The sequence below is a fragment of the Cololabis saira genome, chromosome 20, assembly GCF_033807715.1.
Source record: "Cololabis saira isolate AMF1-May2022 chromosome 20, fColSai1.1, whole genome shotgun sequence".
Taxonomy (NCBI): Eukaryota; Metazoa; Chordata; class Actinopteri; order Beloniformes; family Belonidae; genus Cololabis; species Cololabis saira.
In genome coordinates, this window is record NC_084606.1 from 27,689,170 (window position 1) to 27,716,973 (window position 27,804).

The window sequence follows — 27,804 nt, forward strand, 5'->3', positions numbered from 1 at the left end:
GGGAGCTGCATCTGACGCTGAAAAAAGACCATCGTGGTCAGATGTGTCACTGACATGGTGACTAAAAAGATGCATTCAGAGCTTATTTTTAAAAATACAAAGAAATGGTACGGTTGCCATCTTATTTACAAAGCTTTAAAAATGAAACAGAATCTGCGCTCTTGAACTAAAAAGCTGCCTTTTTAAATGACTGGACTGTTGGTTGTACATAACTTATATATCCAATAAGATATATTTTACTCCAAAAAGCTAATAAATACGTACTTTACAAAACATCAAAGGTATTCCTAAATTGTTTTTCATACAACCCATCAAACTTACTGTTTCTTGATAAACAGTAAAGTATTTAAAATGTAAAAAATCCTTAAAGAACATATATGAATTTGATTGTCGTACTTACTCGTTCAACATCCTTTAATCCGCTGGGGCTCCATCCTGATTAAGGCAGGCAAGCTTTCGTTATCTTCCTTTAATTATCAAACTACTTCTTCATCTTAAATCTGATCTAGAGCTGCTTTCTAAAGTCTGACAGGGAGTTAAGGTAAACAAAGAGAAACTGAAGAGCTCTGCATGACTTTTATTTGACTCAGAATGCACATTACAAAATCATACAAATAGATGTTTGACAGATTTATTTGCATTAAAAAAAGAAAATCTTACAGCGTATGAATTTCATATTACAGGAAAGAGGAACTGGTAGCCCTTGACGCATCCACACATGTAACTGTTACTGTAGCAGTTCAAGAGGTTAAAACTAAATAATAGGCAGGAGCACAACATTGAGATTGTAATATCAGAATCCCGATGTGAATAAAACATCAGTCAGCAATGTGAAATCTGATTGAAGATCTGTCTGGTGGAGGGTTAGGAGATCCCTTTAATATCTCCTGAAATTAAACAAAAACATGTCGAGTAATATTCACCCTTTATCTAAACATTGGAAAGAAACTAACAATACCTTCTACACGTGTAATAAACACAATATTAAAAATAAAAAGTGCAATCATTCATCAATGTTTATCAAATATGTTGAACCACAGAGCCATTGCCCCCATCACTACGTGGACAAGGCTTTCTGGGTCAATGAGCTCCTCTCGTGACCTGAACAGCTGTAACTGTCAGCCAGACATAAACAAATCAATTCAGTGTCACTTTGTGCTGCTTTTGCTTGTTTTTCTCGGTGAAAGGCAACAAGGAAATAAGCTGGAGCTTCTCTTGATGACGGTAAAACAGCTTCTTGAAGAACCCTTCAGTGTCCTCGACACATCCTCGATACAACCCCAACTTCAGCCACAGGGCTGCAGCTATAGTACAACAAAACACTGCGCTCATTATCACGTCGCCTGTTAAATACTGTTGACTGATTAGCAGAGTCTCTGTTTCCATAATCAGAACTCAAACAGAAGCTCTTTGATAAAATAATACTGATAAGCCCACCCATCATAAGTATTGATGGGGGGGCTCCTGGTGTGGATAGATTCCCAAGCTATCGCTCCTCACCTCAGCGTCAGGCCAGGTATTTATTTATGATGTTCAGGATTATGTTTTAATGTCTATATGGGGTGGGGGTGGGGGGATTAATGTGAGAATGTGTGGGAAAATGACCAGATGTGTGTATTTAACCATGAGTGTGTGAGTTTTTATATGTTAAATGTTGATTTTATTATCTAAAGCACTTTGCATTACTATTGTATGATCATCATCATCCTTCGACTGTCGTCGAGATCCTAGATGTCACTTCTTTCCATTGTATGAAAAGTGCCATATAAATATAATTTGATTTGATAAAGTTAGAGAATCTCCTTCACATGTTCCCCTTCCTTATTTTCTACTTCTTTCCTTTATTCGTGATTAATGACAGAATAAACTGTCCTCAGCCAGAGCTCAGCCTCCCTAACCCTAACCCTAACCCCCCTGATCTGCATAAGTTAATCGATGCACCGCTACTGTAGGCTTCAGACATGTTGGACAGCTGATGTCATTACCCATAATGCACTGAAACATATTCAGTAATGGCAGAGCAAGGATAGAGATATTTTCTCCAGTATTTTATACAGTCTTACAAGGGCGAAACTTTAGTTTCAGAGGTGGGGGGGACACAAGTAGGATGGGTAAATGTGTGCGTGTAGCTGTAGCGTGGATGTGCAGTGTGGCTTTGTAAGACTATGTGTGTGTGTGTGTGTGTGTGTGAATGCGAACGAACAAATTATTTTAATATGCATTTACTATTTTAGACACTTTTTAACTTTTTTTTTTTGCCCGTTTTGGGAAAATGCTGGATCTGCATTCTTGGCCAGGCTTGATTTTTCATTTTAGAAAGCTTGGGCACATAGGGAATAAACATAGGATTCCATTGACTCCTTGTTTATAATGGAGCCAAGGAAATTCACAGCACCACTTCTCTTGATCTTAAGGTTTTGTTGCTGAGATGCTGTTCTACAATCACTTTTGGGCTAACATGGTTGGGTTCCTGCCTGCACTTCTCACTTGCGCCTGTCTCCACATATTTCTCCTATGAAATATGAAAATAGATCATGTTCATTTCTTCCTTTCCTTATAAACAAACCAAAATCACCTAACCATTTACAACATATTAACCTACCTGCACTACAGTGCTGCTGCTGCTGCTTTCCCCTGCCTCTCTCTGAGTTTGAGCCTGTGGTGTAAGTCCAACATTACAGTTAGTGAAGTAACAGCAGAGGGAAAATATGCTTTCCATACTCTATACAACACACATAACCAGAGGTGGGTAGTACTCAGTTACATTTGCTTGAGTAAGGTTTAAGTTTACACTTCTTCCTATTTAAGTTTACACTTCTTCCTACTCCTTTTTTGTCACATGTAAATCAATTTATCAAGTTTTGAAGGATGAAATTCCTTGTTTGGTTTTGTTGTCTTAAACTTCTCATGAAGTGTTGTTTCTTCTTTTTTTTACATGTACAAAAATAAAATAAATCAAATCAAATCAAATCAAATCAAATCAAGGTTTTGGATAAATTATTCTTTTAAGAGTAGTTTTAAAGCAAAGTACTTTTCACTTGGAGTAATATTGTTCTAAAGTAACAATACTAATAGCCTTTTCCTGGCAGTTTGTTGTCACCTTCAAGCTCTCTCTCTCTGTGTGTGTGTGTGTGTGTGTGTGTGTGTGTGTGTGTGTGTGTGTGTGTGTGTGTGTGTGTGTGTGTGTGTGTGTGTGTGTGTGTGTGTGTGTGTGTGTGTGTGTGTGTGTGTGTGTGTGTGTGTGTGTGTGAGAGGGAGGGGGGGGGGGGTATTATAGTGTTGGTTCTCCTTCTCTCACTCACTCACAGTCTACATCTTAGCTAGCTAGCAACAATAGTGTATAAAGTAATGTTGAGTAATATTTGGCTACTCATCTCTGGACAGCCTACCTGCAATACAGCAGTGCTGCTGCTTTTTTGTTCCGCTGCAAAACTGGATTTTAAACTGAGCTGCCGGCTCCTCTTCATTTCTGCGCCGCGTCCTGGCTGTCTGTCTGTGAAGGCTGATTTATGGTCCCGCGTTAAATTGACGCAGAACCTACGCGCACTGTACGTTGCGCGTCGCCGCGTACCCTACGCCGTATGCTCTGTGTCGATTTAACGCGGACCATAAATCAGCCTTGAGCAGCACTGATGGGAGCGGGGAGGGGAGGAGGAAGGAGGGGGTGCGGGGCTGCGGGGCCGTCAGTACCTTCGCACAGAGTGTCTTGATGATTTGCAATTACAGACTGAGCCTACCGTTAGTTCTTAAACTGTAAAAAGTGGGGGGGACAAAAACCTGATTTTGAAAAGTGGGGGGGACATGTCCCCCCTGTCCCCAGTGGAAATTGCGCCCATGCAGTCTTACCACAGGTCTAAAGAGGAGGGTGTGGGTTCATCGTTGAGTGATTTCCTGGCCGTGGGGAACGCTGGAAGGTGCTGGGGTCCCTCTTCTTTCTAGCACTGCTCTGCTCCTGGTCATGTAGTCTTTTGGGAAGGATGAGTACAGTCATATAAGGACCAACACGCATCACTACAGGTTCCTTCTACAGAGACTTGTTGAGTTTGTAGCAAAGTCACAATAACATTTCTTTTCATTAAAAAAAAAGCTTTTCCAAATGTAATTTTATAGGGCTTTTTAACAGCTACATGTAATAAAAACGGATTCAGTTCCTTGCTGACAAAGTCACGTTCACAATTGTTAAGAATCTGTTAGGTTTTAAAAGGATATTAGCAGTGACAGGCAGATAGAGGATTTCTGTTTCAGAATGAATGGTGATGTCCTGGGAGATGCACTGCTTTGGCTCTCCTTCTGCTTCAACGGCACAGCTGGCAAACAGCTGGACTTTAAGTTCAACGTGCAAACCTGCAGGAACCTAGAGGGACAGTACACTGGAAATGCATTCAGGAAATCCTTTTTTCAGTATTTTCCTAGTGGTTAGCTGACTCTTTCATGACAAAAAAAAAAAAAAAATTAATTATATTCACAGCTTACAAACAAAATGTGTTAAATGTGATAGAAACTTAACCAGGTGGAAACCTACAGGTCCAGGATTATAGATGACACGGAGGCCTGTTGCAAGAGGAGGTTGCTTCACTTGGAACCTGGAGGAGACAGATGAAAATAAGCCCCACATTGCTACAGGTCAAAGTTTTCCCTGTAGAGCTGAAGGTGACCCACAATCTGCTCCCACCGATTCACAGATCTCTTTTCTTCTTTTTCCTAACACCTTAAAACACATGGGGATCCATTTTTATTTGTTCACCTTTGCCTCTCATCTACCCATCCCTTTGTTGTCTGGCGCCGTACCTCCATGTGTCAACGCCCACATTCCTCATGACCACCGTAAAGGTCGAGGAGGTGCCTTCCTGCACCGTGCCAAAGTCAACGCTGGACGGGAGAAGCTGGAAGCCTCTCACTGGGCCCCTGGGATCGTTAACAGAAACTGTTCGACACTTCCTCCTCACCGGCTCCTCCACTGACAGGAACTGAAACATAACACGAAAACAATCTTCTGTGTGTAGGTGAAAAGGTGACCCTGACATCCAGTGTGCACTACGTACAGGTGGAACCGTAAATCACAGTTCAGTAAACTCAGTCTCTACTAATGTGATTACAGGGCTTCATATGCAAACAGGACCAGGACTCAGATGGACTGATAGATATAAATGTTATCTTCTTTATTATTTGCAATTACTATTAACACTATTATTAAACTGGGAAGATATTAACACGTAAAGGTAGCCTACAGGGTGTCTATAGGTTTGACCAAGTTAAATTTAAGACTTTTTAATACAATTTCCAAACAAAATTTAAGACCAAAAAGACAGTCACACACTGAACCCAAATTTACATTTACCCGTATTTGCTTGCCTTGTCTCGAGACTACGCAGACTAAGAAATGCGCTGAGGTCAAGGTTGCCAGATCTGGCTGACAGGTTCCAGCCCAAACACGATGTAAAACCCGCCGAAATAATGAAAAACCAGCCCAAATCATACATGCTCTATGTTAAAACCGTAAATTATTAAATGCCTAATACATTTCAAGTCATAAGCAAATGAAGCTTCACAACACCACTAAATAGCAAAAAAAAGTTCAGCCTCCAAACAAAGACTATAATTAAATTGAGTAGATTAAAGCAAATAAATTATCAGTGCGTTTATTGTGTAAATTTCTACTTTTTGCCATAATGGCATCTTTTTTGTTAATAATATCTCCTAAATATTTTGTAAAAACCAGGAAAAGCAGCCCAAATTTATCAACCTGCCCAGTCCTATATTTTTCAGCCCAAAGTCAAATGAAGCCCAATTAGGCGGAAACCCGCTCAATCTGGCAACACTGACTGAGGCATTTTCAAGCAAGCTCGTCTAACAACTGTTAAAGAACCTCCACAGGAGATTCTCCTCAAAACGATTAAATAAACTTTTCCTTTTCAAAGTGTACATTTTTTAATGATGACTGGATACATTTCCTCTAAAATTAATATTCAAAAATTAACACTCTTGGATTGAGATTTAAGTAAGTAAGTAAGTAAGTAAAGTTTATTTATATAGCACCTTTCACAGATATAAAATCACAAAGTGCTTTACATTAAAAGAAGGCACACAAATTAAAAGAGATTAAAAAGAAAAGATACCAATAGTATACATATATATAAAAACCTAGATAAAATTAACAAGGTACAGAAAACAGCACTGGGCTGGCATGTTAAAAACATAGTCGCAACGCACATTAAAAACATAGCAGCAACGCAGAGACACAATAAATGAAAGGTTAACCAAAAGCCTGTCTGAATAAAAACGTTTTCAGCTGCTTCATAAAGCCTTCACATGATTCTAGAAAACGCAGTTGTGAAGGTAGAGCATTCCATAATTTTGGCGCAACAGCTTGAAAAGCACGGTCACCTCTGGATTTATAATGAGTTTGAGGGACAGACAGTAACGATTGGTGTGCTGATCTAAGAGCCCGATTTGGCGCATAAGGTAGGAGGAGGTCAGCGATGTATTGTGGTGTTTGGCCATGCAAAGCTCTGAAAGTTAGCACCAGTATTTTAAAATGGATGCGAAATTTAATGGGAAGCCAGTGAAGAGAGGATAAAATTGGAGTGATGTGTGTTCTCTTACTACTACTAGTTAGAAGCCGGGCTGCTGCATTCTGGACAGTTTGGAGACGATTTAGGGAGGTCTGATTTAAACAGGTAAAAAGAGAATTACAATAATCTAAGCGAGAAGAAATAAAAGCATGAACAACCATCTCCATTTAAGACAAATTAAAAAATGTAAAGGCCTTATTTTAGGAAAATGGAATTTAAGGCTATTGAAGACTTTTTAAGGACCGGCGGTTGCCCTGGCCTGATGTCAACTTGATCCTGTAATATTCTCTTAATGAATAATGTACAAATCGCAAATAGCAGTAATAAATGTGTGTGTGAGTTTAAGAAAGATCACTTTACAGAAAAATGATCTTAAACGTGACATAAATATTAAACACCCAATTTGCATCTCTGCATGAAAAGCTTTTAGGAAAACAAAGCTTCTACATGCAATAATATGTTTCTGATCTTTTTTTCGTTTTAATGCGTGCTATACTTACATGTTGGTTTGGCATGCTGCAGGGTTTGGAGTCGAGGATGCAGGTCGGCAGTCTGATTTTGGTCCGTCTCGGCTTTCCAGTCACATCCACCAGGACTGACTTGCAGTGCCTCGGGGAAGCCCTCACACTGCTTTCACCTGGACATGAATCACACACAAACACATCCATTTATAGCTGCAACACATCCAGCCAGGAATTCAAACTTCACTTGTTCTGAAAACGGAACAGCTTTAATGCATCTTCTTGCCTGTTAAATAAAACTGTCTTTCTCTTCCAGTACTACTGAAATATGTTGTACATGAACCCTGACTAATAGCACTACTCTATAGCTCTGTTATTTCCATGTAAAATGAAAAACGTAGGCTTGAGGTATTTTATATACTCTACCGGAATATTCTACGCAACGAGGAATGTCACTTATTTATTAAAGAGTAAAAAAAACAGGTAACAAACCAGCCGTCTGAGGTGTGGGGTTGGTGGGTCTGATATCAGGCATCCTGTCAGCTCCTGCGGTATGACTAAAAACGACATGCTCATCATCATGGCAGTATCAAATGTTAAAGTTAGATAGATATATTCTGTGACTCAATATATCTGTGCAAAAAGCATAAATTAAACAAAACATCAATTACATAACGTCCTTTATTACCTTTCTGACTGAGAGGGAGTTGGGTTTAAGGGTCGTGAGGCTGTAGTAACAAAACACATGTAGTTAAATCCTTTTTTTAGTTAGTTTAAATCAGCCTCGCTTTATATATGTCCGTGTAGACAATGTTTAAAATAATTTTTGATTGTACGATCACTTACTGTTCTTTTCTGGGGAATCAGTGACAAGGAGATTAGGACTGTCTGACTTGGGGATCGGTGGGGGGTCCATGGATAGACTCCACATGTCAGGTGATCGGTCATGAAACAGACTCTGGAAAAAAAAACAAAACAACAATGCTGCATATTTGTTGCAATCACATACAAAAAAGTACAAATCAAAAGCTATATTACCTGGTATGATGGTATGTTTTCTGGGTGGAAATAAGGAACAATGTTCTCCGCTCTCAGAGATTCTCTGCATGTCTTCTCTTCGCTGAGCTCCTGTCTAAAACACACATCCAAGTACAGTGGGTAAATTACTGACGAGTCCACTGCTAGTCAGTTTCAGTGCAGTCACACAATGATATTGGCCGGGTTTCCCAGATCCAACCTCTCTTAAGGATTTAAGAGAGGTTCAAAGAAGGTTTGAACTAAGAGAGAACCCTAAGATATGGGTGTTTCCCAGATGACTTCTTAACACCGTTCTTTAGTTTCGCTCTTTCAGAAGCTCTTTGGAGCAGCTGTACGGTTCTGAAACCAAATCAATCGATGCCAGGCAAATCGATCACCGATCACTATCAGCGCATTTTCACACGCAGCACTGCTACCTAACGCACTAATTCCCTGCTGACTGTGCGTTATAATGAAAAATTAAGATGATAAATATAATTCAATGACCCTTTTTCATCCAAACGGTGCGTTACTCCGTTATTTCTGGCTACAGTGAGGCTTTTTTTCCCCACACGCAGAAACCGGGAGGAAACGTGGTGGGCGTGTGTGTGCATTCAAAAACATGAGCCAAGAGAAGGCGAGTTTTGCAAATCGCAACGTGGAATTACAGCGATCTCTGGTTTTTCGCAGGGGTTATGTTCCAAAAAGAACCCGTGATAAGTGAAATTCTTTTTACAATTATAGAGGGCTTCAGATTGCAGAGATCATCCCCGCCACGCACGTATTCCTGCTCTTCTGATGCTGCTGCATCCCGCAGGTGGGTTTTTTTCAAGAGAAGAAAATAGTTATGGGTCGTTGTCTTCGCTCTTTTTTCTTCTGGGCAAAAAGATTCTTTAATATAAACCGACACCATTGATTATATTTGAGACTGTAATGAACGATTCATCAAAGGATCCCGTTGATCAGCTGCTGCTTCCCTGTCATCACATAGATGCGCTCGGGCACGGCGCAGGAGGATCGGTGTCCCGGCTGCCTGGACAGCCCGGTCCGACACACGTCCAGGGGACTGAAGTGCTGACGCACGAATGCGTTCATAAAAACAGTTCTGCTTCGCGCACGGTGACGCGGTTGATTTGCAGCGAGAACATGCTTTATAGCAGCCAAATCATCAAATAAATGATATTCATGATGATCGTTTTATTTGTGCGTAATGCATAAAGCATATACAGGAACACACTTGTTATTCCTTATTTTTCTTTTTTTTTCCCCTTTGCTGTCACCAATAAATGCTAAACAATATAAATCTAAAGTATAAAATAGATCAAAACTTGTGCGGGGTGCATTGTTTTAATATCTCATTGCTTGGTGTGATATTGATTTGCCTGACGCGGCTGGATCTGTGAGTCTTTGTTCACTAAGATGGTTGTAAAGACTGGGTCAGCAGCATCTTTCATTTCCTTCTTAATGAAAGAGATACTTAAGCTAAGAGCGACTCTGGGAAACGCGATTTTCTTTCACAGGCTCCTTAAGAAGGTTTGAAAGAAGTCTTTCGCTGTTAAGAACTACTTAACTGATCTGGGAAACCCGGCCATTGTCAGTGAAGCAATAAGACACATGAAATGATGTCCTCCTGAATTGCTATCTTTTATTTGCTCCGCTGAAAACAGAACTATTAAGATAAGATAAGAAATCCTTTAATAGTCCCCCAGAGGGGAAATTTCCAAAAATTACATCTAAAATTCTGACTTGCGTATAAAGACTTCTACACATATTCTGTCTACCTGTGTTTGGCAAGTCTTTCAGTCCATTTCAACTCCTTTCTTTTACAAAAACTGGAAAAAAGAGAGAGTAGATTAACAGTATAATATTTAATTATTATTATAATCACTTATTTTAGTTCTCACTAACATCTCAACAGCACTTACTTTAGTTCTTGTGATGTATCCAGACTGTCAGTAGTCCCTGTGGTATCCAGACTGTCAGTAGTCCCTGTGTTGGAGTCCTCTAAAACATCTGACTGCTCAGCTGAGGCTCCGATCGCTTGGCTGTACAGACGCTCCACATCCGCTGCAGATAATCAGAGAAGAAAGTAAACAGAGCACACATTCTACAACATGCTCTGGCCCCTTACGCAACACTAAAACACATACAACACCAGTATAAAAGCATAGTATTTCACTTGAAAACCAGTGTCTCTATTATGGCCATGATAATTACATTTAAAAATAAAATCTGTGTAGAAAAGGCCCCGGCCATCTCCCTGCTGAACAAACCTCTCAGATCCCTACCCCCCCGCCACTCCCCAAGACACTTAAAACATCTCTGCATTGCCATGTCTTGCCTGTTTTTCCTCAGCTTTCACATTTTTTCTAAATTTTATATATTGTTCTTTTCTTTCTTGCTAATTTCACTTTATTTCATGTTAAACCAGGTAAAATCCCTGTGTACATTGTACATTTGGCCAATAAAGAGATTCTGATTCTGAAAAGTCATTTCCATAGCTTTACCCACCTGGAATCTTGGTATTAACGGCGTGGCTGGCAACATCTTCCTCTGCAAAGGACTACAAAGTCCAAGTTATATACACACACATATTTGATTTTTAAAATCCATATTTGAGTTGTAGACATATCATGTGCTGGTATTTTCTAAATGTCAGCGAGCAGTCTGAGGAAGCATCCATATCATACAGCAGTAGCTTAATATCTCAGCACAGGGAAATATTCCTGCTATGGATGATATTATATTTTTTGTCAACTCTATGTGTGCGTGTGTGTGTGTGTGGGTGGGGGTGTGTGTGTGTGTGTGTGTGTGTATTCACCGGCAGGAATCTGATGAGATCCCTGGCACAGGCGCTCTCTTCCTCGGTGCGAGGGTCTTTCCCTTTCATCTCTTCTGATTGCTGCTCTTGCTCCATCAAACGCTCGATGTATTCCTGTGGTCACATTTCAGCACAAAAGTCTCAATATTTCTATATTTTACAGAAGTTGGATCGTATTCTCCGAACAAACATATCCTTTCATTCATTTAGCCAACTTATTGTAACAAAACTACATACACAGCAAACAGAGAACAGGTTTAAAACAGTTAAGGGCTGATAAACATGTTTGATTAGAAGGGTAATGGGGATGTTTCACCTTCAGTCGTGAGTCTATAATATTTTTGAGTGGTGTGGTGAACGGCCGGTGCTGGTATAGTTCCCTCATCTCTAGGACTTTAGGACAGTTCCCGACAGGCTGACGCTGTGTGATGAAACCAACAGGTTTCTCTTTCAGAGTCAAACCAAACCCTAAGTCAGTTCCAAAGGGAGGACCTGAGGTCTTCTTCTATGAAAACAAAAAGAAAAATCACAACATCAGCGCGCACTTGATGTTTGCCTCTGAGAAAATCACATGATATACAGCATAATGTATGTTTAAGAAGACTAACCTCAACTGCAGGGAAGTCATGCCAGCTGCGATTTTTGAGGCCGGGGGGCGTGATGTCAGGATTCTGTTTCCTCGGTAACCACACACTCTGGAAGCTTGGTTTTAAGACCGTGATGCCAAACTCGTCTGGAAGAGTCATCATCACAAATATACTCTTAAAGTTCATGCTTTGTTTTCTTATTTCTTATTTAGTTTTATCATTTCTCCATCCAGAAAGCTCGATAGCACAATAAAAGCTGTTGAAAGCTGCATGATCAGCTTTAATTCAATTCTGTATGTATTATGTTTGAACGTGCACCTTGTTTGTCTGGCAGGCGTTCCTTCAACAATGCTACGGTAGGGTCGGCGTAAAGCTGGCGCAGCAGTCCCTCCACACTATGAGAACCCAGGAATTCGGTACCCGAGCCATCCTCATGCACCAGAAACAGCCTACAAGAAAAAAAACAAAAACCATTTATGCAACAATGAATACTCCACCATCCGCCCTCAGACAGACCATCCTGGTATTTAACCAACGATAATATTGTTATAAAACAAGAAACCCTCAAAAGAATTGATTGAGTTAAATGACACAGGTAGGACAGTCAGAGTTTGGAAGTTCACCTGGGACAATGATATCTGTGAAGACTGGACATGTCTCTGTCCTCCTCCTTGTCCTCTGCCTTGTCTTCAGCATCACAGTTAAGTTTGTTTGGGCCGGAACCAATATTTAGCACCGAAACCCGCCCATCTTCCATCACCTGCAATATATCTTGCTTTTATCTTCAACCTTACACATAACACAACTGATTTGTGATTTATTTATGTTGATTTATTCCAGTTTTGTTCCTAGAAGTGGTGTTTTGTTAGAATTATGACTACAAAGTACACAGTCTCTCGTATTTAAACTATCTCACAGAACTAGCTGCTTAAAAACCCACACAGCACAACGACCCATCGTCTTCTAATCTCAGAAACAGACCTGGAAGTGGTTCCCATCGCTGTCTGTGACATCACAGACCACGCTGCTCGTGTGACTCATGGTGTAAACTCTTGGTTGGTGAGTGGAGGTAAAACCCTCTGCAAAGTGGGTCACAAGTGGGTCAGAGGAGTACATGCACCTTCCATCAGTTTGGATCTGCATGAACCCTCCGCTAGACGGGAACACCTAGGGACAAAAGTCACAAAGACAAGGACACAAACAGGTGTGTGTTTATAATTCTGCAGTATAACTTCGAAGGATGCTTTGTAGAAGACTGAGATTTGTCTTCTGGTTTTCTTTATATATGAACGCAGACTGTGACAAGCAGAACTGGGAAAAACCTGCACATAAATACTACTACAACTACTATAACTACAGAGACAGTTGAGACATTGTATGTAAAGTACACACCTGATACTCTCCGTGGTTGTTCCCCGTGATGACTGTTCCATCCGCTAAAAATATGTGAGCTGCTTGTCGCTCTGGGTACATCATCACCTTGGCACAGCCCTCCTTCTCCACCAGTACTACCTGCTCTTTGGTGGACACTGCTGCAGAGGGATGGGTATAACCTAAATGTCCATTAAAGCATTTGAGAATCGTCTACTGCAGTGGTTCCCAACCTTTTCTAACTCAGGGCCAACTTTTATGTCTCAAAAATGTTTGCGGCCCACCTTCGAACTTTTTAATTCTCCCTGTTGCTAGCCAGCTATCCATTTTTATACTCCAGTTTCAGGTATCAGCATCAAACGTAAATAAGTCAAGTGCAATGCAGTCCCGCTGCAAAGTGGTCAGACCGATAACAAAAGTTCCTATTGCTCATTTGCTTGTCACATGTCTAATACTTGAAGGAAAACAAAACAAAATAATGAAAATAATATTTAAACATTTTTAATATCATTTTAAACATAACTGAGTTTTAACATTTAAAACATTATTCTGTATATTTTTATATAATTATACCCCCCCCCCCCCCCCCCCCCCCCACAAAAATCATACTTTTTTGGAAATGATTTGGCGGCCCACTTGCAATACCTTGCAATACCCACCAGGGGGCCGCGGCCCACAGGTTGGGAATCACTGGTCTACTGGTTACCTGCATGCATCAGATTGGGAGTTGTAGTAATTAGTGGCCTGTCTTGGAGAAGGCTGGTGATCCTGGTTCCATCTGCGTGCTCCACAATTCGAGATCCATCTGGGTTCTGGACAGAAACTACCAGATCTTCCCTGCTCAGCATGACCTGACATAAGCGCATGTGCGAGCAAGTCAGTGATAAACTGAGGTCAAGACATACTTTTCAATCCTCACGGCAGATGCAAATGTGGAAATTTGGGAAAAGTGTGTGAAATTGAAGAGAACTGTTGCGTGATAACTCGTGTAACTAAATAATACACTGCATTCTTGCCTGATGGGTGATGGGGTCTGTCTCTTTACGGGTGAGAAGAGAGGTGGTGGGTATGTGTTTGTGGGTGGTCCCGATGGTGCAGATGCGACTTCCAGATGGACTTGTAGTTTGCCACCATCCTTTCTGAGCATCTGTGTCCTCCACTGACGTCCGACCTGTATATACACAGAAACATATGGCAACAGACCAACAAAGTGTAGTCCTCCACCACCACTGAAGAAAAAGAAGCTGCAGTCTAACCTTTCCCGGCATCCTTAGCTCCCTGACAGGAGTTTTCCCGCTGGACCTCAGAGACAGGCACCCATACTGGACCAGAATCTTGGCTAAAACTGACAGAACCATCTGCAAACAGCACCTACATCCCACAGAGCTGCAGGTTAGGACTTGCGTGTTTAAGAAGTGAAAGATACTAGCTATTTTAAGAATGAGTTCTTATTTCTGCACCCCAGCCTGTACTTCCTGCTGTATCACATTTGAGACTTCAGACAGAGATGACTGTGTGAACCCTGTGAATGCTGAACAAACATCTTCTGTTGGAACACTAGAAAGTATATGTGTCCAGGACTCGCCTCCACTCTGATAAAATTGTTTGCTTTAATCTTTCTTTGTCATTTACCAGGTAAACCGAAACCACAGCCCTTAGTGATGTGATCTTAAACATCACAGGGGGCAGAAAAATATTGAGTTCAAAAGCTAAGAACAACAACACGAGACCACCAGGTGCTGAATGTTGCATCAGTGGGAAGTTTTGTTCCTAAAGCCTTGAGATAATCCTATTTACTCACCCCCATCTGACAGCCAAACGGTGCTCATCTCTCTCCTGGTTGTATGACATGCATATCACACTGCTGCAGAAAGCCTGCATAAAACTGTATTTCCAAAAGTGAAGTGTAGACCTGAGTGCATATGTGGTTCCAGGTGAACATGTGTATACCTCTGTGGACCCGTCTCTCATGCAACGGATCACTGCTCCGAGGCTGGTGACAATGCAGGACTGTTCCTTGGAGAGAGATGTGTCCTTAAGATGCGGCCTCTCTCCTCTACCATGGAGGGGAAAACTCTGTTTCACCAAAATACCCCTTTCCTGTGGCGGTACTTCTGGACCCAGAGATACAGAAGATATGTATTTACATTTTGAGACAGAATGTAAAGTAGTTTTGGAATGTTATGCAAAAAAGTTTATAAAAGTATATTACTTTTTGTTTGTTTGTTTAATATTTACAGTTTTCTGCCAATTCAGTGGTCAAGCAGTTTAATTTAACTTCAGAAAACCCTGATAAGACACTTTATAAGACCATGTCAGACACCACACTACGACAGAACTCCATGTTTGTTGGAGAATCAGTGGGAATCAATACGCAAACCATTATCATGTGGGAACGTCCTGTCATCAAATGATTTTGGAAAAACATCAATCGTGCCCTGCAGGATATCTTTAAATGTGCCATTTCTTTCAAAGTCACAACCACATACTTTGGATGTACGCCACAGGTCTGGAGTAGGAAAGACAAGCATTTACTTATTTTTTCTTTTTGGTAGCCAGTAAAAAAGGCCCTGACACATAAATGGCTAGCTCAGGAAAACCCGTCTATATCAGTTTGTGGACATAACAATGAACATGTACAGCATTTGTATATCACAGACAGGATCCATTTGTTTAATGTTGGGGAAAATTGGTTCAATATATAACAATCCACTGGCCTATTTTTGTTTTTTATAAATGAATAATAGCAATGATCGCTCCCAGATGTTCTTATAGTTTTCACAGTTCTTTTGTCTTTTCATTGATTTGTGCAATCTTTTTCATGTGATGAGGCTATAAATATCTTTCAGTTCCTACGATGTACTCTTAAGTGATCATTCTTTGACATTAATAAAGAAAAGACAAAATAAATGTAATACTGACCTTGTGCATCGTCTCGCAGGAATTGCAGGAACAGGCCATTAGGAACATAAACATTTAAACTGTTGAATGAACTTGATGGGAGATCTGGCTGGTCCTCACACCCCTAAAGGCATAGCACACACACTTGTTATTGTAATGGTTACAAGCGCATACATATCAATATTTTGCAAATTCGTGTATGCATGTAAAAGTCAGGCCTCCAGAGATCTGACCTGACTGGTTTGTCTGCTGGAGGTAACTGTCTCCGGGTTCGCATCCTTGGAGTGACAGGTGGAGGACGAGGGAGGGGTGGGCTCCTGGGTGAAGATCTGAGGGCTGTTTCCTTCTGCTTTTTGGGAGGAACACAAATATTGTTTCTGTACTGTAATGAAAATGTAATTGTATTTGCTCTGAATATAACCAACATTTTAGAGGACTAAATTAAACAACAATGAAACGTTTAGCCTGTTTTCAAGTATCTTTTCAACATGCAATTATATTTTAAAGCTGAACATGGTATGTGTACCACCTGTGTATTCTCCCATGGGACCATAGAAACTGTACGAGAGGCGGATTTTATTATCAAGCTCTACTGAGAGGGAGGCCTGGTTCACTCTTTTCTTCTCTACAGGTCCGGAAACTACAGAAGACAACCAAAGACACACATAAATGATTTACTCATCATCATTAACTTTTACATAATTTTACATTTTTGCAAGAATTGATTCAAACAATCCTAAAAACATACAACAGAAACACAGGGCTCTGTTTAATACTGTTGCATTGACCATGACTTTTACCTTTACAGTCCTTTGGATCAGTGATTTTTTTGTCTTGTGCCGGAGAGGGAGGCTTTGCAGGATCAACCATAACTTGGTTGATGTGTGTGTAGAAATGATGCCTATCCTTCACAGCTAGTTTCATCATGCTGGAACCTGGAGTAAAAACACTGACAGTGACTAAATGCAATATTTCTACAGATGCAGCTCTAAACTGTAAACTGGGTTGTTGTTTGAAAATGCAAAACCTTGACTTTGCTTGGATTTAAGTCATTTCAATTATTTTAGAATATACCTTCAAAAAAGGTGACATTCTCCACAGTGATATGTCCTCCGTCTGAGGGGAAGAGGTGCTGGATGTGGCCTGATACACGGATCAACTGTCCATCCATGCTGTAGCCCGTGAAAACCTACACAAATATAAACATAAACAACACAGAATACAGAACAGGCTGAACCTATGTTCATACGCTTGTTTTATAAGTAAAGAGTGAGTGATTAATAGTTTCAAGCGCATGTCCTCACGCTGATAGGCTCCTCTTTCAAATCTTTGATTTCACTTTCAAGAGGTTCTCTCTTCTCCGTAGGAGCCTTGGTGGAGCTGTCTGGTCTATTTAATTTGCTTTCCTTGTTACTAGGTGAAGCTCCACTTTTCTTGTTGTCCTCCTTCTGCTTCTTGCCTTTTGGTGCCTTCTCCTTCTTTGATTTTCCTGCCATCTCCTCTTCCTTCAGCCGCTCTTGCTCAATTTTCCAGGCCTGTTAGACCATAAACACAACAACATAAACCAGTCAAAGGGAAGGAGATGACAAAGTAGTGGTAATGCTTCGAAGAATGTATAATAGTTCCATTTCTAGGTGATACAATATCTCAAGATTGGAAAGAGTTATGGAAAAATTATATCAAATTTTGATTAATCACAGTTTAATATTCAACCCCTCAGTAAATCTTGGACTTTTACAGCTGAATTGTTGTCCCAGCTGAGGGCAATAAGGAAAAAAATGGAAAAAGGATACATGAAGTTAAGGGATAACACAATATATATATATATACACATATATATTCCCATTTAAAATTATAAGATTATAGTTTGCTCTTCCTGTGAGAAATGTGCAGGGCTAGCTTGTTGCGATTGATCATCTGGTGCCAACACAGCCTCTCTTGCCTGAAGACATTTGTAGCTATAATGAGAAGCCAGGGATTTATTAACAGAGTTAATTAAGTCCTGTTGTCAGACTGTTTACTGTGATGTGATTGTTAGAGAAGTGAAAACACAGTGAAAAGACATCCCAGGTTTGTCAAACTTACTTCATGGTACAGACTCCAGTTCATTAGTTATACATTATTGATCATGTGAGCTCCCTGTGTGTGTGTGTGTGTGTGTGTGTGTGTGTGTGTGTGTGTGTGTGTGTGTGTGTGTGTGTGTGTGTGTGTTAAATGTTACTGACCTTAAGAGAGTCCTTTCTGGTGACTGGCTCCAGAGTGCCCTTCTCCTCTACAGAGCGGACGGCCTTTTCATCTAATCCGGAGAGAAAAAAAAAAAAAAGTAGTTTTTTTGAGTGTTGGAAAAATTATTTGGAAAATTTAAGGAGTTAAAATACGAGCTACAAAGTACATTACACTGAGCTTCACTTGCACATACAACTACCACCAAATAAAATAACAAGGCAACATGGTTTGCAGTTTGTTTTTTTAAACCAAACAGCCAAATGCCAACTCAATGCCATCATCATATCTTTATTTCATGTTCTTTGTTTTTTATACAACACTACTAAACCAATATGCACTAACAACAGCTTTGCTGCTGTAAAACTATTTAATCAAAAAAAATGGAACCACCACTATCATCCTCCTGATAGACATAGTTAAACTAGTAATCCTGCAGCAGATAGATCAACAGAGCTTTAGGTCATCACCTACAGCACATTACCTTTTGGAGTTTCGGCAAGGCCCTGATGGCTGATTCGCATTGCCTCTCTCTTTAATTCCTCCTCTCTAGTCCAGTCTGAAATGGTATCTACCACATGCTCCAGGTAGTTCCTATGAAATACAGCAGACGATGTTTACTTCTGTTAGAATCACTTATCTTTAATAATATGTCATGGGTGCATAAGAGCTACTATTTTGACCTTGATTATACCTGCACCACATACTGTAGCTGAGGTGGTGACAAAGCAAGCATTTGAAAGTGTGAGATTAAATTCTAACCTGAATTTCACATCGGTGTGAAGGGACACTTCCCAGAATTCTTTGCACTGACGATGAGAATTCATGGGATTGTGGCAAAAGATGTACAGGGTGTTATTAAGACTTCCTCTAAAGGTGTCCAGGCAACAGTATTCCTCCGAGGCTAGCTGGAGAACCTACACATAATGAAAATCAAGATCAAATAAAACTGTTTTTATTGTGATAGTTTAATTGCATGAGCTGAAGCACATAAAAAGCAGAATAAAAATCCCCCATAATCTGTGCAGTGAACTGTTCCTGTATTAACTATGACCCTGGAAAACTTCTACTCTGCAGCATTTTATTAAGCCTCAACTCATGCCAGTAGTTTAACAACCCTCATGAACCGAACAACAGCATTCAGGCAGAAAAGACAGACGACCTGTTGGAACTCGGCAGCATCGTGATGTTCAACATAGTGCCAGTCAATCAGGGACCTCCGTCTACAGCTCTGGATGTGGGACAAATCCAGCTGGCTACAGATTTTCCCACTGACCTGAGGAGGTCATAAAAATCCAAAATGATTGGGAAGTAAATCACAAAAACACGTGATCTTTTTTAAGTACACACAAAAAAAAAGAAATTGCAATAATATTAAAAAAAATTAAATAATACCTCCATGTTACTGGCGTCTTCAGTGAGAAATATCAGACCTAAAGTAGACAAAGATTATGAAGTATATGGGTGAGAATGGGTGTCAGAAAAATGGTATAGACAAACCACAGATATGGACTTCTTTATTCAACTGGACATATGAGCCAGTTTCGAGTCATCTTAGTAAGTGATTTCACATGTGCCGTCACAGACCTTTAGTCTGCAGGTTATGAAGCTGCTTTTTAGCGTAGGATAAAGGATTGTCCCAGGGGATGATTGTTTCTGTTTGCTGCTGTGCTGATTCCAATGATCCCTGAGGTTTAGCAGCATTCAGTAATACACCCTGCTGATCCAGCGTAGTCAATGTCATAGCCTCAAATATACTCTGATGAAACAGGCGCTCCACATCCGTCCATGAGACACTATCTGCTGGGATAGGATCACATTACAACCTCATTTGAAAGCTTGTGAATCCAAATCATCAAACAGGTCCGGTAGGCTGAGGTGAGAGAGTTTCTGACCATCTGTGCAGTAGTGTTGCAGCTGCTGTTTGATTTGCATCCAACAGGATTGGCTGCTTCTCTGCTTAGTTTCAGACTGAATCAGATCCCAGACTGGAGAAAACTTCATCATGGACAACTCCACATCCGCTGGATTGAAACCATGAGCAACCTGCAAGGACGTGTGTATGTGTGTAAATACAACATAACTTTTGCTAAATTATATATATTGATTCTTTCATTACCCACAAGCATGCAGTCACAGCTCAGGTCTACTGCCCCAGAGGTGTAGAACACAGCTCATTTGGACCCAATGCTCTCCCGCCTCTCTTGTAACATGGCTGTAGTTCTATGGGATGTGGGAGTTAAAGACATATTCCCAGCAAAGCACTCCGTGTTTGGTCCTCTGTCTGTCCAGCATCCTCCTCATCTATCTGATCGAAGCAACCACCAGGTGGCGATCAGTTGACAGAAGTCGAGCCTCTCGAGGCTGATTCAGGAGCTCACGCTGTGAGCCATAGTGACTCTGTATCTCTATATCTCGTCTCGTCATCCCAACGCGCAAGTTCAGGTTACTCTCTCATCAAAATGGGTACATTCCATGTCTAAAAAGCCAATTTTGAAAACCAAAGGGTTTGCACACCAAAGCCCACACCTTCAGCTGTTTCCAAAATCACACTGCACCTAAAATATGTGGCCCTTCCTGCAGATGGGGAGCCAACAGGAAGGTGAACCAATGTGACTCATTGTGGCTGAGCCCAGACGGATCCCATAGGTAAAAGGCCCAGTCACCATGCGCTTACCTCCATGCAGCTTCTCTCTCCGGCCTTACTTCCATGTGGGGTGATTTAAACCCTTAACCGGGGAGGGATACTGCCTTGCTTGATCCATCTTGTTCATATGAACCTACTGAAATTACCTCAGTTTGACTCGGGAGTCACTAGCAGGATGGACTGCCCCAGACAGCATAGCTCCTGAGATCATTTGGGTACACAAACCCCTCCACATATGGTGTTGATTGCAGGAGTAGTGATTCTGTCGATTTCATTTTTCCCCTAAATTAAACATCTGAATTCCACAAGGCATAAACAAAGATAAAGAACTCACAGAGACGTCCTTCAAGCGCTGTGCTCTTTCATCGTGGTGTCTGATAACCTGAGTCTGCTCTGACTCCTTCTGGGTCTCTCCACCTCCAAACCTCTCCATTAACCTCTAACACAGAAGACAAACAAGAAGAAGTCAGAGTATTACTGAAAAATGACTCTGGCTTTTGCAACCCAATTCATTAGCAGACAGTTCACATTCAGAATGAATCCATGCATCAATTTGGTTTGCTTTCATAAATCCCAGGGTTTGTAGACCAGGTGAACGGGTCAGATTTTTGTCAGGTTCTTAAGCAGTTTTTGTGTGGCCCAGTTGTGGAAGCTGCTACAGTCGATGAATGCTTTTTTCATTCATCGATGTCAAGGGTGCGACTTCTTAATGTCAGGGCCCGTCAATTAATATAATGTATGTAGTGTATGCATGTCTTGCAGTGGATGTAAGAAAGAGCCCCTGACAAATGTAACCAATTTCTGTCTATCTTGAATTATAGCACCATCTCCTGGACATGCAAGGGTAGGTCAACATGTAGACACACACAAACACACTGTATTTTTTCCTACAAACGCACAGCGTGTAGATGTGTTTGTTTGTGTATATGTATGTATGTATATATATATATATATATATATATATATATATATATATACACATATAATACAGCTTCCTCTCAGATATTGCCTCTGCTCAAGGAACCAAGAGGTTCGCATATCTGAGTGTAAACCACGCATCTCCACCCATCCTCCCCCCTCTGCTCTGTGCTGCAGCGCCTGCTTGATCTTGCTAATAGAAGACAGGGATTGGCTCTCGGTTGGCTGTGAGGGCCTGCCCACTGAAACATGAGCCGCTTACGTCCTCTGTCAGCTACACATACCTCTTAACAGCAGAGGGGGAGAAAAAAAAAAAAAAAAAAGGAGTACTGCATTGGCCGGGAATCGAACCCGGGCCTCCCGCGTGGCAGGCGAGAATTCTACCACTGAACCACCAATGCTGTCCATACTCTAGTATGCATACTACGTGCTTTAATATGTTCCTGAATGCCAAATGAGGGTAGAATGGAGATAAAAGATATGCTCTGGCAACCCCTGACAGGAGAAAAATATGCATTTCAGAACGTGCTGCTGTACCGTTTTGTCTTCTGTCTTCTGCAGAGTAGTTAAGAGGTTATCTAGCATGCGTGTTTTTTCCTCTTCTGTGTGTATAAGAGGCAGGAAGTTTTCAAGCATGCAGCTGACCCGCTGATAATCTGACCAGGGGCCAGTTGCAGGATTGGGCCCCTCAGCTGTACAGGGCGTGGGGGGTGAAGACTGGTCCGTGTTAACCACCACCTACACACAGAAATATACATGCATGCTAAAAAAGTAATAAGCCAAGGAAAGAACAGCAGAGCACAAGCTGTATAGCCTGTAATAGGATTTGTTATTTACAATAAGAAAGTTAAATTATCTCTGAGTGCTGAGTGTATTTTTCACCAACAGCAGATGTTAGTAGTACCCACATACCTGCTCCAGCATACAGTTTAAGATTAAGGGCACAGAGCAGGCCTCAGGAGGAATCCGGTCCAGTAGAGCGTTATAGTAACACATGTCCACATCTGTAGTAAGACCTGGCACCTTGGTCTCTGCCCACACAGAGGAGAGGACAAGAGAGAAGACACACTCAGGTATTCATGAATTCTTAGGTAAAAAAAACTATTTTATGTCATAATAAACTGCAAAGAAGTAAAGAAGTGTAACCTTGGTCTGACTGGCTTTGTTTTTGGGCTGACTTTATCTTGGAGCGTGGGGTCTTAGGGACAACAGCTTGCACAACCTTGCACAACAAAACACGAAAGTTAAAGCTTTCACAACTGAAACCACACAATAAATATAAAAAAATGTGACTTGCCCTTCAGTGGGAAAGTGCTGATTTTTTTCGTCCAATTAGTCTACGTTTCAGATTATCATAACTGAGCACATCCAACTTTTAATAATTTTGTGTTCGATTTGCTATGATGGTCAAAAGCTGCTTTGCACTGAGCTAAGTTTGTCTTACTAGAGTTTTTAGTTGCTGTAAATTACCCTCAGCTATGTTGCTTGTATTCTCTACATAATCCATAAACTAGTGTGGCATTATTGTCATGCAAAACATAACACACAGCACCTCTAAATCATTTAGCCAGATAGTTATGACCATGAACGTTAACCTGTAGGATTTGTTGACTAAAAAATCGATCTACCATGATTTACCTGTCTAGTGACTCGACAGCACAGACTCTGCCAGTGACTCCTGGGACAACTGCACGTTGCTTTACGGCACAATAAAGACACACATCAATAAAGATGGAGCGAGATCGCAGAGCTACTTTGCACATCATGGCAGAGGTGATTAAGAGACTATAAATGTCATGATGGAAGGGAAAATGAGCAAGAGTAAATCTTGAATGTGGCATATTTGTCACTTCACACCTCCACACCTATAGGAGGAGCCTCTGAGCTAAATATATATATATAGATATATAGATAGATATATAGATAGATAGATAGATAGATAGATAGATAGATAGATAGATAGATAGATAGATAGATAGATAGATAGATAGATAGATAGATAGATAGATAGATAGATAGATAGATAGATAGATAGATAGATAGATAGATAGAGAGACACACACACACACACACACACACACATATATACATATATAATATACACACACATTCACCTCTGCAGATTCTGAATCGAATGGAAGAACAGCGGGTACTGTGATGAGCCTGACGTTGTCACGATAGTGCTGATGGTCCTTACGCCAGTCCAGACAATCGTAGATGAGATTGGCCACACCCTCAAAGATTTGGCTTCCCAACTCCAGCTGGACACATGCATACATACAAGGATTTAGATAAAACAATTGGGATCCAGACACTATGAAAACAGATAATGAACAGAGACAAAGCTTCTGAAGGAATAATAAAGCACAAAAATGAACATAATAAGAATAGATAAATGAAGAAAGAAGGATTGTCCCTTATCACCATAGCGTCAGGATCCCGTGTTGGTAGGGGAAGAATAAGATGTGGGACAGTGTAGCTTAGCTGAACCACATCATGGAGCTTGGAGTCTGGCGGGCCACAGTCTAGAACTGATCTCAGACCTGACCAGAATAGTTCCAGCTCCATGGCCTGCACAGTCAGATCTACACCAGAGAAAAAGAGGATATAATGTTGACAACAAAAAACAATAAATACACAAAATATTGGTTGACTTATCATTTTGAAACCATACATATGATACTATAGATTTCCTGTTCTTCCATTTGCAGAAAAGTTGGCAAAATCCCAACAAAATAAAAAATAAAACAAAATGTCACACATTCAGTATTTACTGAAGACCCCTAACCTGCATCCAAAACCGGAGAAGGCCTTTGACGCTGCTCCATTTCCTCACAGCTGTGTTGTTCCTGCTGGTCCCCAAAGGTTTGGGTTTGCTCTGAGCACAGTTTGATGACATTTGCCACATGTACACCAATGCCATCCAGCATCCAAATCAGATGTAAATGGTGAAAGCCCACCAACAGAATGTAGTGTTGAGGACCACATTCTGGTTCGTCATCTTATGAGATAAACAACAAAATGTTAGTTGTTCGATGCCAATATCTTATCTCATTTGTAGACACACACGCTATGATTCATGTAAACTTAGACCTGTACAAGTATCTGCTATGATGCTGTTCAGATATCTAATCACTACAAGGTAATATGCTCCACTACCAATTAAAAATAGATCATGATCAATTTAACTGCCATTGCAGTTGAAGCAAAGAAAAATCAATTTTAATTAGTTTTTTATAAACCTGTACCACAGTTGGGTTTAGCCAGATATTGTACCTTTGAATATGGGTGGATCAACATCATCCCTGCGTCTGAGTTTGGTCTCCTTCTCTTTGGAAGGTTCATGAGCAGAGGATGAATCCTTTCCCTTTTTCTTAGGGGCCTTGGTCGCATCCTTAGTGGTTTTTTGTCCTTCTTTAGTCTTAAGCTAAGGTTTATTAGAAAAAGCACACACACATACACATTCACACACATCTGAGGAGGATCTAATCAGTTTAGCATCAAACTATTGTTTGCAGTAATACATAACATTTATTTCTGGTCTGTACCGTCACAAAACGGACACAATGACTTCTATGAAGTGATATTCACCTGTTCAGCCTCCCTCCGCTGCTTATCAGTGGCTTTGATTTGTAGCAGTTGCGACTTCAGTATTGTTGCCATCAGGTCACAGGGAATCTCCTCTCCGGCTTCCAGCAGCGCCGTTGCAGACTCTGCAACCTTCACAAACGCATATACTTTGAAGTGGCCACCATATCTTAACCTTTTGTACCTCTAGGGTAGTTCTGCACCCAGCATAACTCCAAAAGGCTGTCATCATTTCTTATAGTGAGAGACATTTCAGAAAATGTTTGATTATGCCAAAGATATAACTCATTTAGGATTAGCTCAGTTGAGTGTCTTCTGATTGGTCTAATTAGACCATGTAGTCTCATAACGAAATTCTACTCATTAGGACATTAGGACATTGATAAGCAACAAAATTACAAAATATTAGGTCTTACTTCAATGTGAATATTTATTACTGGAAAATATATACATATGTATGTATATATATCCTACCTCATAAGATATTCCAACATCAGCACCTTTTTTAGCATTGGACTTTCCCAGTGTAAGAATCTGTGAAGAAAATGTTTCATTTGACATGACAGCAGGTGTGAAGTCTACATTTATAGCAATTCATTAAGTTAATAGCTAAATATGATTCACATTTGCCACAACTGATTTGGTGTCATGCATCCAATCAGCCAATCATATTGTTGTCAGCCTATGTTAAAAAATGCCATTTGATACCATTTTGGTCCAAAAGTCAGTAAAAAGAACAATACACACCTTTGCACGGACGCTGTCCCAGCTTAATAAGGTGAAAAGTTTGCGTTGTGGTTGCTGAACAGCCAAAGTCAAGGCCTGGATGAGCTCTTCCTCCTCTGGACTCCCCCCAGCCACCAGGGACACGCACGCCTGCCCCAAGTCCTGAGTAGGAGACACATGAATTGAATTGAATTGAATTGAATTCAATTCAATTGAACATGAGCTGTGACTAAATTTAAAAAACGTTTTACAGTCAAGAGTGTATGTGCTTCTAATTGGAAGCTTTCAATTATGACATTTTTGTCACCAAAACCATAGACATATAAACATAGACGCCTCATCGACCGCTGGGGCGCGAGAAATAGTAGTCTTGGACCGGTCATCCTACCCATACGACAGCATAAGACAGAACAGGGTTGAAGATGCCAGAGCACTGTGCCGCGTATTCCTGTACAAATTGGCGAACAATTGCGACCAGGGATCGGGGGATTACTTTTCACAAGTAAGATTCTACATTATTATTGGTTGTATTTTGTGAATAGAATATTACCTTACAGTATTTGTGTCAGTTTTCTGTTTTCCAGCTCTGGGAACACATTGAGGAGACACAGTTTGGCATCAACAACCACTTTTCCAACTTGTTGTCATTGGTTTTGTCAGTGTTTCTAAAAATAAGGCTACACCACATTACCAAACTCACCTCTCTTGACCTGCAGAAAGGGAGGAAGAAGCTCTGCTAAGCAGTCCTCTTTCAGGGCTTTTAGCAAATGTGTAAATATGGTTTGTGAGATACATACATATATATACATATACATATATATATATATATATATATATATATATATATATATATATATATATATATATATATATATATATAGATGTATATGTGTATATATATATATGTATATGTATATAGATTTTTATATATGGAGATGTTTATGGATAGACATGTGTCCGGTATCATGTCTAGATGTATGACGTTTGCAGAAAAAAAAACCCCGTGAAAATCAGGTTTGTATTCTGCAGTTATATGTTATTATGACTTCTTTTCACTTTTCACGTTTCACTTGAAACGTCTTTTCAGGAAGTCTGAACCTTCAAGATAAAATGCTAAAAAAAAAAAATATATATATATATATATATATATATATATATATATATATAGCCTCTGAGGCTACAGTCCTCCTCCTGCAGCGGTCGCGGGTTCGAATCCAGCCTGCGCACCTGTGCTGCGTGTCTTCCCCGTTCTCTCTCTCTACCCCTTTCCAGTCTTCCAGCATCTCCAATAAAGGGCCACTAGAGCCCAAAAAAATCTTTAAAAAACAAAAAAAAACAGCTTTACACTGTCATTCATGTCTTCATCTCAGGTCTTCTTAACCCATTTGGTGCTGAACATTAATCAATATCGACAAAAAATGAAGAATAATATCCTAACTGACGCCGAACTTGCCAACGCTGTAGCACCTGACACAAGAAAGCTGCTGAAGTTTGTCAGTTTTGTCAAAAATGTTTTTACAGCACATATGTTTTCAACACACCTAATATACGTAAATTGTTTGTACTTGTACTTGTAATTGTGTACTGTTTGTGGTACAACCACAAACAGAAGTGGGTGAAATGACAAACCTCTTCAAACTGCGCACTGACCACATCAACACCAGCAGGAGCTCCAGCACTGTTGGGCTTTTTAGTCGTTTTAGCTGTCTTTGGTGGCATTACAATGGATGAAATAACTTCCAAGGACTTCAAACGTTTAAGCTGTAATGTTAACTATCAAGCCTGAGTCGCCATCCATAATGTTTTCGTTGCCATAGTAAGTTACCAACAAGTACCGCTTCAGAGGACACTTCCGTTACACTTTCACAATAAAAGCATATAATGTTTTCGTTGCCCATAGTAACCAACAAGTACAGCTTCAGGGGACACTTCCGTTACACTTTCACAGTAAAAGAATGAAGAACTACTTTTC

At 40.4% G+C, this 27,804-nt stretch overlaps 1 protein-coding gene and 1 non-coding gene across 2 annotated transcripts; both read right to left on the minus strand.

Moving 5' to 3' along the window:
- Window positions 1–598: 598 nt before the first annotated feature.
- On the minus strand, window positions 599–27,574 carry spag17 (sperm associated antigen 17). The gene is made up of 49 exons (XM_061710189.1): window positions 27,462–27,574; window positions 25,854–25,994; window positions 25,581–25,640; window positions 25,110–25,238; window positions 24,795–24,945; window positions 24,307–24,519; window positions 23,943–24,103; window positions 23,633–23,779; window positions 22,665–22,740; window positions 22,431–22,549; window positions 22,056–22,256; window positions 20,935–21,039; window positions 19,849–19,999; window positions 19,541–19,753; window positions 19,349–19,386; window positions 19,116–19,229; window positions 18,716–18,870; window positions 18,438–18,547; window positions 17,956–18,026; window positions 17,035–17,265; window positions 16,805–16,919; window positions 16,531–16,665; window positions 16,260–16,370; window positions 15,964–16,076; window positions 15,752–15,854; window positions 14,780–14,943; window positions 14,086–14,200; window positions 13,846–14,000; window positions 13,536–13,680; window positions 12,851–12,990; window positions 12,440–12,625; window positions 12,082–12,218; window positions 11,777–11,907; window positions 11,480–11,604; window positions 11,188–11,376; window positions 10,872–10,985; window positions 10,562–10,613; window positions 9,976–10,117; window positions 9,832–9,882; window positions 8,072–8,165; window positions 7,880–7,991; window positions 7,722–7,761; window positions 7,526–7,590; window positions 7,073–7,209; window positions 4,789–4,967; window positions 4,523–4,583; window positions 4,210–4,354; window positions 3,847–3,981; window positions 599–887 (listed from the first exon to the last, which is right to left on the minus strand). The coding sequence occupies exons 1-48, from the start codon at window positions 27,549–27,551 to the stop codon at window positions 3,854–3,856; spliced, it is 6,060 nt and encodes a 2,019-aa protein (XP_061566173.1). The 5' UTR covers window positions 27,552–27,574; the 3' UTR covers window positions 599–887; window positions 3,847–3,853.
- Window positions 21,849–21,919, minus strand: trnag-gcc (transfer RNA glycine (anticodon GCC)). Its single transcript has one exon. It is a non-coding gene; the product is annotated as a tRNA-Gly (tRNA).
- Window positions 27,575–27,804: the final 230 nt, after the last annotated feature.

What these genes read in the sequence shown, in the direction of transcription:
- spag17 (XM_061710189.1), bottom strand. Translation starts at nt 27,551, where the DNA reads ATGCCACCAAAGACAGCTAAAACGACTAAAAAGCCCAACAGTGCTGGA. An exon ending in GGGACAGCGTCCGTGCAAAG is followed by an intron (nt 25,641 to 25,853) that starts GTGTGTATTGTT and finishes TTTTCTTCACAG; the next exon opens with ATTCTTACACTGGGAAAGTC. An exon ending in ATGACTTCCCTGCAGTTGAG is followed by an intron (nt 11,377 to 11,479) that starts GTTAGTCTTCTT and finishes TTGTTTTCATAG; the next exon opens with AAGAAGACCTCAGGTCCTCC.